The 17,556-nt window shown below is 42.8% G+C and overlaps 1 protein-coding gene and 1 long non-coding RNA gene across 3 annotated transcripts, besides 1 other annotated feature; one reads left to right on the forward strand and one right to left on the reverse strand.

Annotated features, from left to right (window-relative positions):
• Positions 1-410: 410 nt before the first annotated feature.
• DIP-eta (Dpr-interacting protein eta) lies at positions 411-16,634 on the reverse strand. Of its 2 annotated transcripts, none has more exons than NM_135102.3 (12): positions 16,343-16,634; positions 12,062-12,274; positions 11,574-11,671; positions 9,832-9,977; positions 9,716-9,777; positions 7,479-7,637; positions 4,727-4,855; positions 4,530-4,667; positions 3,404-3,556; positions 3,279-3,332; positions 2,597-2,689; positions 411-1,861 (listed from the first exon to the last, which is right to left on the reverse strand). In NM_135102.3, exons 2-12 carry the CDS (start codon positions 12,180-12,182, stop codon positions 1,662-1,664), a joined length of 1,353 nt encoding a protein of 450 aa, NP_608946.3. In that variant the 5' UTR covers positions 12,183-12,274; positions 16,343-16,634; the 3' UTR covers positions 411-1,661. The 2 variants fall into 2 exon arrangements, with proteins under 2 accessions (NP_608946.3, NP_001188701.2); NM_001201772.2 differs by having other exon boundaries at positions 1,064-1,861.
• Positions 7,269-7,356: a mobile genetic element.
• Positions 13,918-14,349, forward strand: lncRNA:CR44795 (long non-coding RNA:CR44795). Its single transcript, NR_124093.1, has one exon. It is a non-coding gene; the product is annotated as a long non-coding RNA:CR44795 (long non-coding RNA).
• Positions 16,635-17,556: the final 922 nt, after the last annotated feature.

A 17,556-nucleotide genomic window follows, 5' to 3' on the forward strand; every position in this document is an offset into this window, starting at 1 on the left:
ACATACACAAACAGGACCCAGCACACACACATGTACAAGCACCCACACACTCACAGCGACTGGAAAGGGCTTTTATTAGCCGGAGCTTTTTGAAGAGTTTTCCGAGTTGTATTTTCTAATTTTGGCTTTGCTTTGATGGTTTGGTTTTGCGTGCTAGCCAGCACTTAAAGATTTCTTAATGAAAGCATTTTTTTTTGTTTTATTTCAAATTTGTAGCCGCTTTTAATTTGGTTTTTTAGTGCCCAGTTAGACGTATTTGTAATTTATGCTCCTAAGACCTTTTGCTGATTTAAAGTATCTTGCACATAACTCAGCTTTGTAGTGCTACCAAAAAATGTTCTATTTTTTAAGATTTTTAAGGATACTTACGAAATTATTTCAGTGCACATCAATTGCTAATATTAGTATTTAAAGACGTGTTTTACTTAACCCTTTAACTTTTTGTTTATTTTATAAATATACCTGTCGATTCGGCAATTCGCTTACACTCTCATGTACATGTGATGCTTACAAATATTCGTTAATATTGGTATTTGATAAATATATATATATATATTTATATTTGTGTGAGTGTGTACATGATAGCGATTTAAACATAACTGATATACTTTGTATTTAACAATTTAATTTTGTCTGGAAATATACATTTAGTTATATTAAATGGAGCTTTATCCGCACTAAATCGTGAGATTAATTTGCGCATTAAATTTACGGCTTGCCTATACTTTTTATATTACCTTTAAATGTACGAAATTAATGGATTGTTTGTTGAAGTTTAATCATACAAGGGAACGCATTAAATTAATTTCAATTTTAGATCGCTGAATAAATGATATGTATTTTGTTGAACGAGGCAAATATTGTTAAACATTTTAAATTGGTTCATAATATATCTGGAGCAACGAAGCGGAGTAAGACCCAAAACATTTCGAATGGTTAAAGTTTTTAAAAACACAGCCAGCTGCTGAGCTTATTATAATTTATTTTTCTTTTTTTACATTAAGCTTTTGGCGGATATCTAAATCTGTTTTGCAGTTTCGCGATATAGTTAGGTATACCGGTTAATATATACTGAATTATATCTTGCAACATTCCTTTTGGAATTCATTTCCCTTCCCGTTTGCCAACTTGTTGGTGACTTAAAATAACAAATATAAATCAAACATCTGGTTTATACAAGTGTTATAATACATAGCGCCTTGCCTTCTCCGATTTATTTACCTGCTAGAGTTATACACAAAAACCTTGCACTTCGTCTATATACATGTGCCGTACCTGAAGTGCAATCTGCAATATTTTACAACGGTTGCTCTGCTGGCTAAACTCGAAATCCTAACTAGAATCCTACTGCTGGACAATCGCGCGATTGGGAATTAGGAATTAGGAAGCCTAGTTTGCTTACTGGCTACAGCTGGATTTGATATATGTAATTTCGCGTCGACGAACTTTAACTAAAAGCAGCCGCAACGAGCCATAAATCAGCACCAAGCAGCGTTTGGCATTGACAAACTCAATCATCATTGCACTGCCACAGACCGTGACTCTTGCTTCAGCTTCGGCTCCATCTCTAGCTCCAGCTCCATCTGCAGCTCCACCTCCGGCTGCGGCAGCAAGTACAGATTTAGCACTGACTCCATGTCCATGTCAACTCGGCGTCTGTGTCAAACATGCGTCAGTGTTTGTGGCGGCAGTGTCATCTGAGTTTCCCGCATCACTCCCGCCGTCGCCAGTGACATAGCCACTGCCACAGCGACTGGCAGGAGTAGGAGCAGCACTCCGCCGAGGTCCTGTCGCCGCCGACTCCCAGCTGCGGAGTTTCCGTAAATGCTGTCAATGCTCTCCGCACCCAGACTCAAATCGGCTGCGGGAAGAGGAGACACTCGTATGTTAATGGCATCGCTGGGCAGCAGCGGAAATTGGATAAGGCTTTTGAGTGAACTGATTAGCTGGCCTGGTCGGTTTAGGTCCAGAATCACAGGTACTTTTAAGTGATCGATTAATTGAATTTCGAAAGGTGCAACCGATTTAACTATCCTTCTCTACCTTATTCATTATGGTCTTTAAACATTAAACATTAGACTCGATTTTGGGCTGAGAAAAAAGTTCTTCTCATTCCTCTGACTCAATCGATAAAAACGCAGAGCTTGGGATTCAACTTTCGGCCAGCAAGCGAACAGGAACGAATTTATTTGATTGTGGCCAAGTATTTACAAATCATTAAATGGCCATAATGCCAAGCCGAGCGTGTTTATTGATATACAATTACTCCGCAGGAGCCAAAGGAAGTGAAACTTTTACCTGCTACCTGCCCCAAAAAGTATACTACGATTTGCCGTTCTGCTCCACATCCCTCACTTTTTGTGGATCGCTCTGCTTTGCAAATTAGTGTGAAAATCTGTTAAACAGTGGCGTGGTGGGGGGTGCGGGGGCTGGTCCCCTTTTTTTATGGCTTTCGTCCCGTCTCAAGTGGCCTGTTAAGCTGGACCCAAACCGCAGGGCAAATGCCTGAAATATGGCCCATAACCCTAATCGGCACGCCGCACTCGCCGCAAGCCCTTCCATTTCGTTTTCCCTTCTTTTGGTTCGGCTCTCTTACCTTTCCTTTTGCCCGGATTTTCCATATCCTCGCCACTGTGCTCCTGGGCCCTGGCCGGATGATGCGACTCCGAGCTTTTCGTTCGCTTTTTGCCTGTGCAACGAGAAATGATCGAATTGCGGTTGAGTTTAGGAGCCGAGTATCTTTAAATTACTGTGCCGAAAAAGGATTCGAGTCTACAATGCATATTCATAATACCCTGTCGCTGTTTGTCGCTGTTTGCCGCCGCCTCTCGTCTTCCCTCCTTTCCCCCAAACAACTTTCACTCTGACCTCAACCGCACTTCCACTCGCCTGCCAGCATTCACCTGATCCGTGGCGTTGACGATTTGAAACGGATTTGCATGGCGTATGAATTATTTATGCGTTTTTTCCTCGCCTTCCACTCGTTCGCCACCAGCTTTATATTTCCCATGATTCCTGCCACGCCCCGCCAGTCCGCGCCAACTTGAATATTTGCAGCTCATCTTAAATTTATGCCAAGTGGCTATTAAATTTTCCTTCTCTCGCGCTCCATCTCCATCTACTTCAGCCAAAGCTGCTGCTCTTGGGCGGCACAGTTCGAGTGCAGGGTATCCAGAGTGCTAAACTCCCAACCCTTGTCGGCGAACATGCAGCAATTGTCTTACAACTTATAAGGTAATGCCCAAAAATACTGTCGAGTTTTCTTGTGCCACACTCACCTTTGTGCCGCGCCTCAAAGTTCTCCACATAGTTGACGGCATTCGGGGGAATTCCTGTGGGCGATAGAACACCGATCCTTACCGCATCTGAACTATAAGCGTAATGGGTTCTGAGAACTACTTACGATACAGCTTAATTGTGCCGTCCGTGTCGCCCAGGGAATTCTTGGCCACGCAACGATAGGATCCAAATTCGGCCTGTGTGAGGGGATTTATATGAAGCCGCATCGAATTGCGATAGCCGCCGATTTCCGTGACATTCGCGGAGTATTTGCCACCTGTTTGGAGGTAGGGCGTTTGATATCTGAGTTAATATTTCATTAAAATAATAAACTAATTAATATTTAATTGAAATTTTGCCTTATTTAATAATTAAATGCATGTCACGCGCACATCGACCGTAAGTACGGGCGGGCAAAAGTTTCAACAATGTTGCTGACAGGCATAAATTTATGCACGAACTCATGTCACACCGCAGGCCAGGATCAGAATGGGGTACTGTATGTGTGTGTGTGTGTGTGTGTGTGTGTGGAGTGGGGCTGATTCGGTTTTTCTGGTGTCAATTAAAATCTGCCAGAAACAAAATTGTAAATTAATTTAATTTCCAGTTATGACAACGACTGCGAATGGAGGCAGCAAAAGCAGGAAATCAGCAGCCAAGCCGCTTCTTCGAGCCATCGCATTGCCACTTTCACCGACAGAATGAAACCGCAGCACTGCGGTCCTGTCGACCGAGTATACATCCGTGTTAGTGCCGCGACTAAATCAGCTAATTAACAACTTTTTCGGTGTGTCTGCGTCTGTCGCGAGCAGCTTGCACTCGGCGGTCATCAGTTTGTTAGTCGCTAGTTGGCTGGTGGCTCCGGCGGGAAATACAACTTTTCCTCCAAGGGTTTGGCGGCCAGGAGTCTGATTTGGCTTCGGGCTTGGGGCTTAGTGCTAATGTGCTAATGTGGTCGTCACGGTTTATGACCTCTTAAATGTCCCTTAGCACTAACCGAATGTGAGGTAATAAAATGTTGGCACTCAATTTAAATAGATAACTTTATGTGAAGCGGACAAATTGTACACTCAAATAAGGTACTTGACAGCTTTTTAACGTGGAATTTTTAGCATCTAACTTATGACGCATATATATTATTACTACAATTAGCAATGTATCTGATGGATTGTTTCTCGCCAACCAAAAGGTTTCGATTCGCTAGGAGTTCGGTATACTTTTATTTTTTAGTACTATTTGTGACTTCTCACCTGGTGGCACAATCTCTCCACGTTCCCTGGTCCAGTAATTGATCGACTTGGGATATGCCTCGGATTCGCAGTCCAAGGTGACACCCTTTCCTTCTACAGCGCCAATTAGTTGGTTTTGAACGGTGATCATCGGCGGGACTTGAATCGAAGTTGCACATATAGTTATATTCCTAAATTGGTCCTAAGTGGGTACTCACAGTGCACAACTAGCGTTATCCTTTTGCTCACCGAGGGAGGGACTCCATTGGAGGCTATGCACAAGTAGGCTCCCATATGATGACGCCTAACATTCGGTATAACTAGATCAGTGCCTTCGATGCTCATAACTGAAATAGAAATGAAAATTTAACTTCAATTTTATGCAAATCGGTTATTATTTTCTATTATTTAATCACTAGAAAACTTGAATACGTTAAGGAGCTTATTTCCTGCCGAAAAGCTTGACATCAAAAAAAAAAACTCAGCTCGTTTATTGGCTCTAATTTCCTGCAGAAAAGTTCTAGGTTGGATAACCGGAAATACACAGTTGTAATTACCTTCTAGCGACAAAAGTGCGAACAAAACTTTACCATTATTGCAATAATAATAACATTTTTCTAAGCTCGCCAGCAAATGTGTGCAACTTCAGTGCTGCGCATTCAACAAAAGTTGAGTGCAACTTAACAAAATTATATATATACCAGATGCTGGCGACTTTTATGGCGTTGCTCAACATTTTGGTGTTCCGAACAAACACAAACATCCTGTTATCATGGCCGGGCCGAGATTGCATTATATAAACGGCATTGAAGCTGGTTTAGGCCGGCAGCACCGCCGACGGCGATACGAATGAATGTGACTACGTTTGTGGGCGCCGGAAGCGGAAGTGCTGGCTAGTTTGCGCTTGATATTGTTGGGTAAGGTTGTGGCACATAATAATATGCTGATTTTTCGTTTATTGATTTGGCCTTTTGAGCCACGGGTCCATTTTAGCCCGACCGAGTCGCTTATTAGCCAAAACCCGCGGCCAGTTTACATTTTTTTCCTGTGCGGTTTTTCCGACGGTTCACAGTGCGGTCATTAAACGTAATAGCCACGAAATACGTGTAATTTTGTTTGAGCCCGCCACGGCATAAAACTTTACTTCTGTTCGGCCGATTTCATTTTATTTCAGAGCACCGGCGAACGAACACGTAACGAAATAATCAAATTTCAAATGAAACAAACTTTGTCCAGGGAAACAAAAAGGGATTTCAAACAATAGAGAAAGTGCAAATGGAATGGGAAATACTCTTTTTTGGCTAGCAAAATTTTAAATTTAAATAATGATATTTTAGAACTGTTTTTATTTCTTACTTGTCGTAATTAAGATACTCACGCATGTTATCTTTAAATACTATTTGTTACATACGTATTATTTATTAAATGGTTGTATCTATATCAAATAGCTTAACTATGGAAATTTGATGGTAAAGCTTCATATAATAAACTCTTCATCACCGACTAACTTTATGACCCCGCTGACTGCCAATCTAGTCTAGCCCTCTGACTTGCCGCACACAAAAACACACGAATAAAGTCCTGGGAAATGGAAGTGGAAACTCCCACTTTTCCAGGGGCAGTGCAGTTGCCGGACAGGAAGCAGACTCGTTTGGCCGAGAAAGGGCTGAATTGGGTGGCAGCCATTTAAGCCCCGGCGAAAAGGTCATTTTGCCAGCTTTTTGTTCTCTTTATGCTGATTTTTTTGCATCCTTTCATTTAGCCGTATGAGTTTTTTTTCCGTTTTACGTTTGCTGTTTCGGGGGTTTTCAGGTTTTCCGGGGATCTTTTCTGCAGCACCTTTGATTTGAGTTCATTTATATTATTGCATTGTGTGGCCTATGGTGTACATACATTTCTTTTGAGTCTTCCCTTTCAACATTAATGCATTATGGCTCAATAACATTTACGGAATTAAAGTTAACTTCTTTCCAAAATATAAACGTATTCAAGGGATTGCATACTTGTTTGGAGCATTAAATAAAATAATGTTAAATATTTTAAACTATATGTTTACGAAAAATAATCACAATGCACTCTTTAAATACCAAACTGTATGCAAACTCGTTTTTGGTGCTGGCAAACTTTGCAAATTAAGAACTTGAATTGCAACTCCTCTCAACTGCGAATACTTCAAGGCCAATTAGCAAATCTGGTCCGGCTGCAACCGCCAGTTTGCCGCCACCAATGATCGGCCCCTAACCAATTCTGTCAGTCAGACGTTACCATCATCAACGGGCAAACGGCCAACAGGAGGGGACACAGCTCTGCATGCTGTCCACTCTGCCGTCTGCATGTGCAGGTGGGATGGCCAAGAACTGGGACTGCCACCCATCGACCCATTCAGCCTGCCATGCTGGCAAGGACCCACCCACACACTCGATAGCCTTGGGCAGGACTCTCTAGGCCGGGTCCTGCCTGCAGCTATAACTGCTGATGGCCAACTGGGTTGCCGCTGCCTTTTTGTGTAAAAGTACTCCAAAATGTTGGATGGCAGGGCTCATTCAGGCAGCGGAGTCGGGAACAACAGCACAGGTACTTACAAATCAGAAGGGCGGGCGCCAATGGGAGGGGTGGCCCAACTGTACCGTGAGAAACGGAAATAAAAGCTATCAGCAAACTGAACCAGCATGAGAAGCAGCTCAAAGGTAAGTAGGGTCAGACCCTAAAATATTTGTGTACCCATATAAGAAAACAACGATGTTGTACAGAAGATATTGATTTAAAGTCCTGAGATCTGGAGGTTCATACGAACGGACAAGCGGATACGGCCAGATCGGAACGGCTATTGATCCTGATTAAGAATGTAGTAAACAATATAGTTAAGAATCATTTAATGCATTACTCAATACTTTTTGAAAATCTTAAGAGTGCGCTCAAATTGTTTGCAGTGCAGGAGCCCGGTATACCAAAATACGAGCCTCAACTTACCCTCCTCTCCGGTGGCCAGCTCGATGGGCACTCCACTTTCGCGTCGCCATGTAATTGTCGGCTCTGGCGAACCGGTAGCAGCGCATTTGAGCGTCACGTTACTGCCCTCGCGAACGACCATGTCCGTGCTCGTAGGATAATCTAGGATATCCGGCGGTACTGCAGCCATCGGCCATCGGATTGCCATCGAGGTCGGCAGACGTTTGTCGCGGTTAGATAATATTTATAGCAAACATTACAAAAAGTCCACATGTGAAGAAGAAAGAGGGAAAAGGAGAGGGGCGGGAATCAGAGAGAGAGCGTTTTAAATAATTTAAGTTTGTAATTCTTCATTTAAATAATTAGCTCGTACTGTACATGTCGGCGATGGCAGTGATTCATTCGGACCCACCGTCACCAGCAAAGGATACTCCCGCTTGCATTCGATGCCCCAGCGAAATGGGAAGTCCGGTCCTCGCGTTTGCCTTTGTTTTAAGGACAAACTTTTCGCATGTCCTGAAACACACAAATTATTACAGCCATAGCTGCGGTAAGGACAACGGACAGCGGACAGCAGAGCGGACGGACACCCACAGCGGAAAACCTATGAACCGTGAAAACGTAATAATACGAAGAGAAGCGAGTGGTGGAACATGGGGCTGGTCCCCGGATTGTATGCATATAATATCCCGCAATTATGTGGTCGGTAAATGACCAAAAAATGTGCTGGTGTTGACAAACAGCTTGTTAAGCTCGGCAGCGAGTGAGTCAGTCTGTGCGCCACTGGCCGGTGACCACTGGATGGTCATTAAGTGGCCAAGGTTAGCCTGGGAGCGGGAAAATTGCAGCCCCAGAAAACTGGTTGGCCGGTTTGGTGGTGGTGGTGGCTCTGTGGCAGAACGCAGAGCTCACGAAATCCATTCGGAACCTTTAGAAAACTGGGTGGGGCATGGTTAGTGAAACCACTGAAGGCGGCCCCCAATGCAAGACGATTGTCATACGAATTTCATATTGTGTAAGATTTTGAATTAGAGCTTTAATTGCTAACTGCTAGTTTGTGTAGGAGAAACAAATTTTTGGTATATGAATTTTTCATCTGCTAAAATGTCGCAACGGCCGGCAGTCATGTGAGTATAAGCTCGTCCTGTGTTCACATCCTGGATGAGGGTACGTGAGTGTGCGGAATACAGCACAATGGACAAGAGGGCAGGCGGCATTGGAAATCGGAAAAGGTGAGAGCTCTGCCGCTTCCGCTACGGTTTGTCGTCGACTATTTAACTGCACTCGGTCACGAAAATCATCAGAAGCGACCACCGTCCACGGGCCACCCTCCACTTGTTCGAAACTCGAACGTTTCCCGTGGCCGATTTTCGATTTTTCGCCTACCCTCGAATTTCCCTCGAAACCATTTCGAGCGGCTTACAGTGGGCAAAAAAGTGTGGATATGCTGACGTATATTTACGTACGTTGAAAACCTGCTTTGGTTTACAAAAGCACTACCATTGCAGCAGATACAATAGTTTTCAATGAAACCACACTCAACAGATGAAAAGATATTTGAAAAGATATATTATTATATGTTTGAATTTTTCTCAATTGATTTTGACCCACTGTGCAGCGCCCGCTGATTATCCAGTGCAAATACACACAGTTGATTATACTTTTTCGTGTTTGCCGGTGAATGCCGCGCCAACTGCAATGGTGGCTAAAATATTTAGCGCTTTGATTTAGATTTGCCAGCGAGAGGTATTTAGGCAGTTCAGTGGGCAGCTGGGAACGGAAAACGGGAAACGGCGAGTGGCCAATGGGGAATGGGGCCATGACCACAAATGGACAGCCCCAATGTGCCCGGCGAACACTTCATAGGCTGCAAGCATTTCTTACGATGCCTCCACTCCGCTGCTGCGTTGCCGTTTTAATTCAAAATCAACAGTTTCTGCGGTTCAGTGGACGGTTAAACATGTTTAAGCACTCGCTCCGTTGGCGGAGTTCGCTTGGGGCGTCGAATTAGCCGGTGGAATTTAATAAGCCACGGAACTGCACACTGGCTGGGGGGAGGGGGGGGGGGGGGTGGACTTGGTCAGAAAGGTTTTGTTCAACGCATTTCTTTTCCCTTTTTCCACATTTAATTTTTTAATATTTTTGTTTCACGGAATACGGTTCGAACAATGGGAGTTCCAGTTCTGGCAACGAGGCGTATGATTGTTTGACAACCGAAACGTAATGAGCAAAAAATAGACCGCCCATAATCCACTTACCCACAACATCGAGGTAGCCCATTTGGCTTTTCATCGGATCCGTGTTGATTTGGCACATGTACCTGAGATATTACCAATTATTATGACGAATCTCTGAATTCACTTAATGTGCATACCAGCCTTTGTCCGACTCTTTAATGTCCTTAATGCGCATTGTCCATGTTTTGTGCTCGGAGTTGGCGATGCCAATGCGTTGGTTTTTTGTTATAACGTGGTTTTGTATCGTTAGGATTGTTTGGGTGTCGACCCGAAGCCACGCAACCTGTGTTCCAAAAAATGTATTGTATTTAAAGATTTTATTTAATAAAATGTGATGTTTAGTGCGGTAAAATGTAGTAAAATGTAGTTCTTGAGAGAAATGTGTCTTAATAAAGTGGTTTTCTATATTACTTTGAAGGTATTGGCACTGCTTAACTTATCTTACACATCGCGTAGACTTTGAATATAGGTATATATAGCTATAATAGTCGCGGTGCTTAATCTGGCCAAAAATAGAGGCAGGACTATCATTATAGTCGCATTTAACTATAGTTCTATAACTGTAATCAAATTCCTGGGATATCATTATCAAGCAAAAAGTTGCTATTACACGGCGTCATCGTGAATCAAACTCCCAAATTGAACACATATAACTAGCATGCAACGCTGTTCAATTATACACAAAAAAATCTATTCCCAGAACTATTCAAGAAATTTTAACCATACACGCACACCCCGCCACACAGTCCCATGGAAAAGGTCGTAATTGTACAATTACCCAGGTAAATTATTATGCGATAAAGCACGCAGCTTGTAAGTTAAAAAGCTGAAATATTTTGAATACGGTTAGCTGGAGCAGGGCAACCCTTTAACTCTTTACAGGATCGAGGCTCGCATGTGAAAATGAACTGGGTCCCATTTCCCAGTCCATTCAGCCGACATGTCAACACGTGAAACTATTTGACTTATTTGTGAAACCGCATATTTTAGTGTGCACATAAATAAATTAAACACTGGCTAATATCCAGCCGTTCAATCGAAGGCTAATGAAATATTTTCGGTCAAATTGAATTTGGGTTTGTTTTGGGTCCCAGGGCGCTGTCAGCATAAAGTAAGTAATTACACCCAAGTGCCTGCTCAATTATCTTTGAGCGGAACATTGCTTAATTGTGCACGGCACTGACTGAGGGATGTCCTTGTTGTAACCCCACCACCACATTTTCATCCACTTCTACACAAACAGGACGGGATGCGAAGTCGGTGGCCCACACCGGCGAAATGAGAGGACAAAGCTTTCCACTTCAATGGAGATCTACTCGTACATTTGCTGTTACCTGGCGGGAGAAGCTGGATGCGGATGCGGATACGGATACACTGGCTCCCCCATCGAGACAAACGAATGCAAATGCAAACACAAATAAAAACACAGACAACGGGGGTAGCAAAAGGACTCCACTCCGGTATCCGGAGTGCGGAGTCCGAAGTCCGGACTCGCTTAACACGTCCTCATTCATATTTCAATTACTTTTTATGTGATTTTCGCTTTTGTCATCCAGTAAGCCCGGCAAATCCCTATTTATGTTTTTATTTTCACTTTCATTCCGACTGCCATTCAACTCTTGTTGCCCGCTCTTGGGTGTCGAGATTTGGTCTTTGAGATTACACGGCTCATAGGAATGGAGAAGGTGATTGGGGATGGGAATGGGGATGGTGAAATGTTAATGAATATTAATGCGGCCGGTTTCGGTTTTGTGGCTGCTTATTGAGTGTGTAATTGAGCCCACGGCTTGAGCGCAGTGGATGCGGATGCGGACCGAGCTGATTTGCTAATTTAGGTTCAGCTATCAACGGATTGGTTTACCCCCCTCCCAGGACTCACCTTATAAGGTCCCAGGTCCTGAACGACGCACGTGAGGAAGGCATCACGTCCCACGGGCGCTGTCATATTCACAATTGGAGAACTAAATTTGGGATCAACTGTAATAAAGTCGAAGGATATTCGTGTTAGCAGCGCCATCATGCTTGATTGGCAAATAATTGGAATATAATGCAGTGTATGGAATATGATGATAGCTAAATAAAAGCATAACATTTATGTCATATTCTGAATATTATTAGATATGTGTTCGGGAAATCGTCAAACGCCGAATGGCAATGGAGTTATTAATGTCAAATAATGACATATTTAACTAGCTCGCAAAATATCTATTTGTGAATGCCTTGCGGCGATGTTTTGAAGTTTCTGTCAGCGTTAAATCACAATACATAAGTAATCAAATCAGTTTGGCTGATAAATGTTTCAATTAGAAACATCAATAGTTAACATTTACCATTTGTTGAATGACTTTAAAATAAGTAGGGACTTACCTATTACTTCAGCTGGCACCTCTACTCTCTGAGGATAACATTGTTGACTCATGAGGATTAGGAGCAGAATAACACTTAACGCACAGGTTTGTTTACGGCATTGACAGAAGTTTGATTGCATTTTGAATATATGGGCTTTACTTTCTTTGATTGAGTTGATTAATGACCGGAAACCATTAAGTAGTCGTATCGGATATGTCCTTTAAAGCTAGTCTAAGGAATCATGTAAAATAGAAACATTATATACACATGGAATAGAAGTTATGTATCAAAGGATATGTATACATTTTGGAAATCATGTGGTATAAAAGAGAAACCATAAGTGCAGATCCTGCCAACTAATCCCCATCACCTGTAACCGCTTCAAAATATGAAGGAGGAGGAGGAGAAGGGGTCGAGTGGGCAATATCCGCGCGCCTCGTAATTGGCAGTCATTAGCGCGCCTCTAATGGCATCAACTTCTGGCCATTGCTGTTGCTATTTATGCGTGTAAACAGGCAACAGGGCAAAGTTCAACAAAAAGTACTTGAAAACAGAATCAAAACTACGAAACAATGGCAAACAATAATCGCGATGCCGGTTGAAAATACGCCAAATTAAAAGTTTCAAGTTTAAATCCGAGCCGGAGGGCCAACGGCCTTCCTCTCCGGACGTATCCTGTGCCCTCCCCCCGGGGGCCCAGTTCAGCATATTTCCTTCTCCGGCCGGAGAACAGTGCTCTTGGCTTATTTTGCGTGTTTGGACTGTGTAAATTGTGCAGGCGAACAGCTGCCAGAAATTAACTACCAACCTGCAACTATCTTTTGGAAAAGGTGTTGCATGCTCTGCCTCTCTGCTCATTTCATTTTAGACTCGTTCTCCGTTTTGTTTCACGGCTCTTAAACGTGGCCGGTGGGCAAACCTGTTTACGGAACGGAAATGAAATGTTTCGTTGGCAGCCGCAACGTTGTGAACTCGTAAATAAAGCATCAAATCGTGCATCTTTACGGACTTCTGATGGGTCTGAAATAGTTAGGCTTATGCCGGAGTTAAGTTCGGTTCACCTTTTCCATTTTAGAAGCCTGCCCAGGTGACATGAATGACACAACTTTTGCCGGCAAATGTTACCCAATGCAGTTGTAATCAGACTTTTGCGATAATTGTTTATTGGCCCATGAGCATGCATCACATGAGCTTTTCAAATAGTTATTGGATTGGTCAAAACCATTTGCTAGGTCTATAGTTAAGAGTCTCCAACCGATAATTGTCGTTTGAATTGATAGTTAAATTGCTGTTGTCTACAAAAATGCATAAAAATACATTAGAACTACCATTAAGATCTTTATTTAACGGAAATTTATAGTTAACAGGGAATTATTTTGTGTAAAAAAAAAAACAAAAGTATCTAAAATATCTAATAAAAGTTACTATCACTATGGGCCCGGTTACTCGCTAAGATTCGCTGGTCAAGTTCTGTCGATTACTTAAATTACTATTGATAAGCTGAGGTTGAACCCTATATTTCTGTTCAAACTATTTTTACGGAACACTTAAAACTAGTTCGGGGGCAATAATAGAAGGGTGCCTGCTGCCAGACGCAGATATCAATATGTTCGAAAGTCCGCCCTTATGATTGGGGAACCTTGATTAACTTTCCAGCTGACTCGGCCATGAGCCTGAACATGCAAACGATTTCGGGTTTTGGAAAAATAAAAGTCTACTTTCTGGCGGCCGCAAACTGACAGGAACCATTTTAAACTGACATTTCATTAAAATTCCTTGTCCCCTCCCTTCGAGTTCGTATTGATTTTTTCATAATTTAGCGGAATTGAAAGCAAAGTTGCCGGCATGTGTGCTATGTGTCCTTTGTCATACACACATACACACACACACCCATACACTCACACATTTAAATCCGCATTGCATGCCCAGAAAAGTAGACTACAAAAGACAACAGGCAAACGACAGCACTGCAAATGGTTACAGGGAGGGGGTGGCGGTTGGCCTGGAACGGCGGTAGGCACTAAAAATGTCTAGCAAATGGGCCTGGCAATATTATTAATAATTTAGAGCATGCGGGCCACGTCAGGAGTCGGACTCGGAGTCAGGGACAGGTGATGGCTTCAGGCTTCAGGCCCACGGCCTGACCACAATCCGAAGCCATATCGAGGCGATTGTGTCGAAAGTACCTTCCCGCTTCTGGTGGGCAGCTCTTGGATGTTTGGTGCCATTGGATATTGATGGCGATGTAGATCACTGATGTTTATTAATTATCACGAGTTAAAAGTTTTGCTTTTCTAAATTGGCACAACAGCCTACACTGACAAAATATCTTCATTCATTCAAGCATATATAATATATATTGTGTTTCACATTCTTCTGTAATTATATAAAATTGAAAATATTTTGTAATAAATAATGGAAAGTATTTAAACAAAGCGAAAATTCAATCGAGCAATGTGATGAATGCCTAAATTGACCACAAGCAATTTTCCAAGCAAATGTGTAATTTATTTCAATTTGGATGTTTCTAAATCCTTTTCCTGTACTTATTTTGTTACCAGCTTTAAGTACAACTTATGAAAAAGCAAAAAAAGAAAATATTTATGACAAATAATAAGAGGTGCTCATGGCACCTTTGTAGTGTTCAAGCCATATATTATTTTTATGGTTTCGGACATGCACGGTCCCTTTTTCTCCAACGCTTCAATGTGTATAATCAGCTGCTGAATTATGGCAAATTTTCAGTAACCCCCCCGACAGTTTGCTTGAAGCACCTTTTGCATTTTTCCCTTTAAAACAATAATGCTGACATGTAGAAGCTTCAACTGAAATGTCATTCGCTACTACTACCAGACTTCTCGAGCTATACTTTAAATTCAATTTCCAGCGCAAACATTAATTAACACGTGATAAATATCCCGCTCTATCGCGATGCCACTTCGACATTTTTCAGAATTATTCGCCGTCTAGCTTTTTAAATTTTTTTTAATCCGGCCCAGAAAAGGGCAGCCCAGTTAACCGGACCTTGCATAAAATTTGCATAACTCATAGTGTTCAGGCTGGCAGCGCCTTCTAGAAATCAGAGTTTCGCTCGGTTTTTCACAATTTTCTCCTCCGCTCGCTTTCCAGCACGGAAGTTGATTATTATCGCTTGTTATTAACAACAGCAACAACAATGGCAGGAAAAATCCAACTCCTCACATGCCGGCCATTATGTCAAGCCGACTGAACGACGAGGCCTTGCCAACCATTTCGTTATCGCTCCGGGGGCAATTGGAATTCTTCTTATGCAATTGATACCGGAGCAGGCGGGGGAATTCGGATTAAGGGGATTACGATTTCGCAGCAGAACAACAGGGTTTTCAATCTTGAGTCAACATGTTTTAATTTCCATAATATACATATATGTATACCACTCGGCCCCACCTGGAGCGTCAGTAGACAGTGCACATTCGGCTGTGGGCGCCAACTGAAATCACAATCGAGCAGATAACAACTGATCAGAAATTATATGTAAAATGCAAATGATAGAGAAACGCCATAAATCGAAAACAGGCACCATCATGCCACCCCGGGGGAAAACCACCGAATGTGGGTTGTACAGTGTACACTGTACACATATTATTTCCGGTTCGTCCCAAAAGCGCTGCAACATATTTGCAACAAATGGCTAGCCAGCTAGACAGCAAATTGGCATGAAGCGTCGAGGGTTTGTCCTGCGCTTTATGGATATCAATGAACTTTAAATTACACTCGGGCAGCCGTGAAACATAAAATATGCAATTGTTGCCCATGTGGCCTAAACAGTGCACTCCTGCCATACGGGGACACTCGTAATAAACAGCGTCGAGTGGCGCGCCAGACACATTCACATTTGTAGGCAAATTTCACGATACACACACACACACACACAGACACGCATGCAGCTGGAATGGCAAATCATGTGACGAGCATTGACCGCCGAGGGTGGCCCGATTGTTGTTGCTTCATAAATAACTCGGGCTTTGTTTTTACTTTAAATATAATTACAGCAAACACGCAGCTGACGGCAAATGTCGCCAAAATCGCGGCTAAATTGCCAACAAGCGGCTAAAAACGCGCGCGACTCAACACGCGAGCGAATTCTACTTGTTGTCGATTTGACCTGGCCGAAATCGCTGCCAAACTATTTTCGAATGCCTTCACTGGCCGCAATCACAGCCAGCGATTAGAAAAAGGATTCCTTGCTTTCTTTCAATAGTCTTGCATGCAGATTTTAATGGAAGTTCGCATTTAACTTAATAGCTGCAGCATAACAACCTTTTTCAGAGCATTTTCTTGGCAATCTTGTATTTTTCGTGAAACTCCAAATTGCACATGTCCTGCGGCTGAGCTGTCCTGATTTTTTTTTTTTTAAATCCTGTCGAGAAATTCGCTCAGCACAAGTCACTCATGGCGTCTACAGCATCACTTCGATTCACTTGCAGCACGAATGCAACACTTGGCGGCAAAAAACACACGCGATTCCGTTAGGGATTCTGCTTGCTTGTATGCAGCAGGATTCGAAGGACTAAAGGCCAACCGCACGAACCGAGCGCCGTCGATGTACTGAAGCCAGCATTTCCGAGGGCCACCAAAGTCGCGTGGAACGACTCCCAGCGACTGCCGAGCGATGCCGAAGATGCTCCTTTGGCGAATCGTCGTCGTTTTGGGGGGTTTTGGGGGGAGTGTGGGCGCCCCAGTGGGTGGGTGGTGTTTTTTAGTGGGCGCCCGGGGGGTGGGCAGCGGCCTCGCGAACGAATCAGACAACTGTGATTTTTGTTGTTGCTGGGCCACATTTTATTTTGCTTTTTGTTGGCGGGCGCTTTTCACTTCGTGGTGCTTCTTTTTTCCTAACATGCTCTGCGCGTGTGTGTGTGCGTGTGCTGCCCAATGGGGGGCGCGCTCTCGGCTCGGTTGAATACGAATTGAATGGCATTGAAAGCCTGGGAAATTCTCTCGCCATACTTTTGGGCGCGTGAAACTGGTGGCTCGCATTTATGAATGAAATCTGTGGCAAAGGAAAGGGTTAACCCTTTTTGGGTTGGGTGAAGGGATGGTGATGGTGAGAGGGGGTGCTGATAGTAAGTAACTGTGTGAGATGAAGAAATGAATTGTCATTGGTCGTGGCGCTTGAATATGAGAGAGGGAATTATCACTTGCAATTCTGACAACTGCAATAAGTACAACAGATTATTGCCATAGGAAAATACTATATATTTTGACTTGTAGGTAGAAGAAAATGGAATGGAAGCCATCTGCAAGATGATCTTTCGCTGTCTTCTATTTTGGATCTCTTTTACGGGATTCATTTAATATAAATCAATCATTATCAGAAAATTATGCTTTAAATTTAAGTATGTATTGATAAAAAACAATGTTTCAATGGTTCGCAAGAAATAGTTTCCATAAATTTAAAGACGTAACTAAGGCCAATCTTACATCTAACTGAAATCTGTTTGAAATTCTCAAACAAAAATTTTCTAACGATATAA

Source organism: Drosophila melanogaster, chromosome 2L (genome assembly GCF_000001215.4).
Source record: "Drosophila melanogaster chromosome 2L".
NCBI lineage: Eukaryota > Metazoa > Arthropoda > Insecta > Diptera > Drosophilidae > Drosophila > Drosophila melanogaster.

Bases quoted from the DNA above. Each gene is read 5' to 3' on its own strand.
- DIP-eta (NM_135102.3), bottom strand. From the start codon at position 12,182: ATGCAATCAAACTTCTGTCAATGCCGTAAACAAACCTGTGCGTTAAGT. The intron at 11,672-12,061 runs GTAAGTCCCTAC...ACTTTATTACAG, and splicing joins GGTGCCAGCTGAAGTAATAG to TTGATCCCAAATTTAGTTCT. The intron at 9,778-9,831 runs GTATGCACATTA...GTAATATCTCAG, and splicing joins AAAGAGTCGGACAAAGGCTG to GTACATGTGCCAAATCAACA.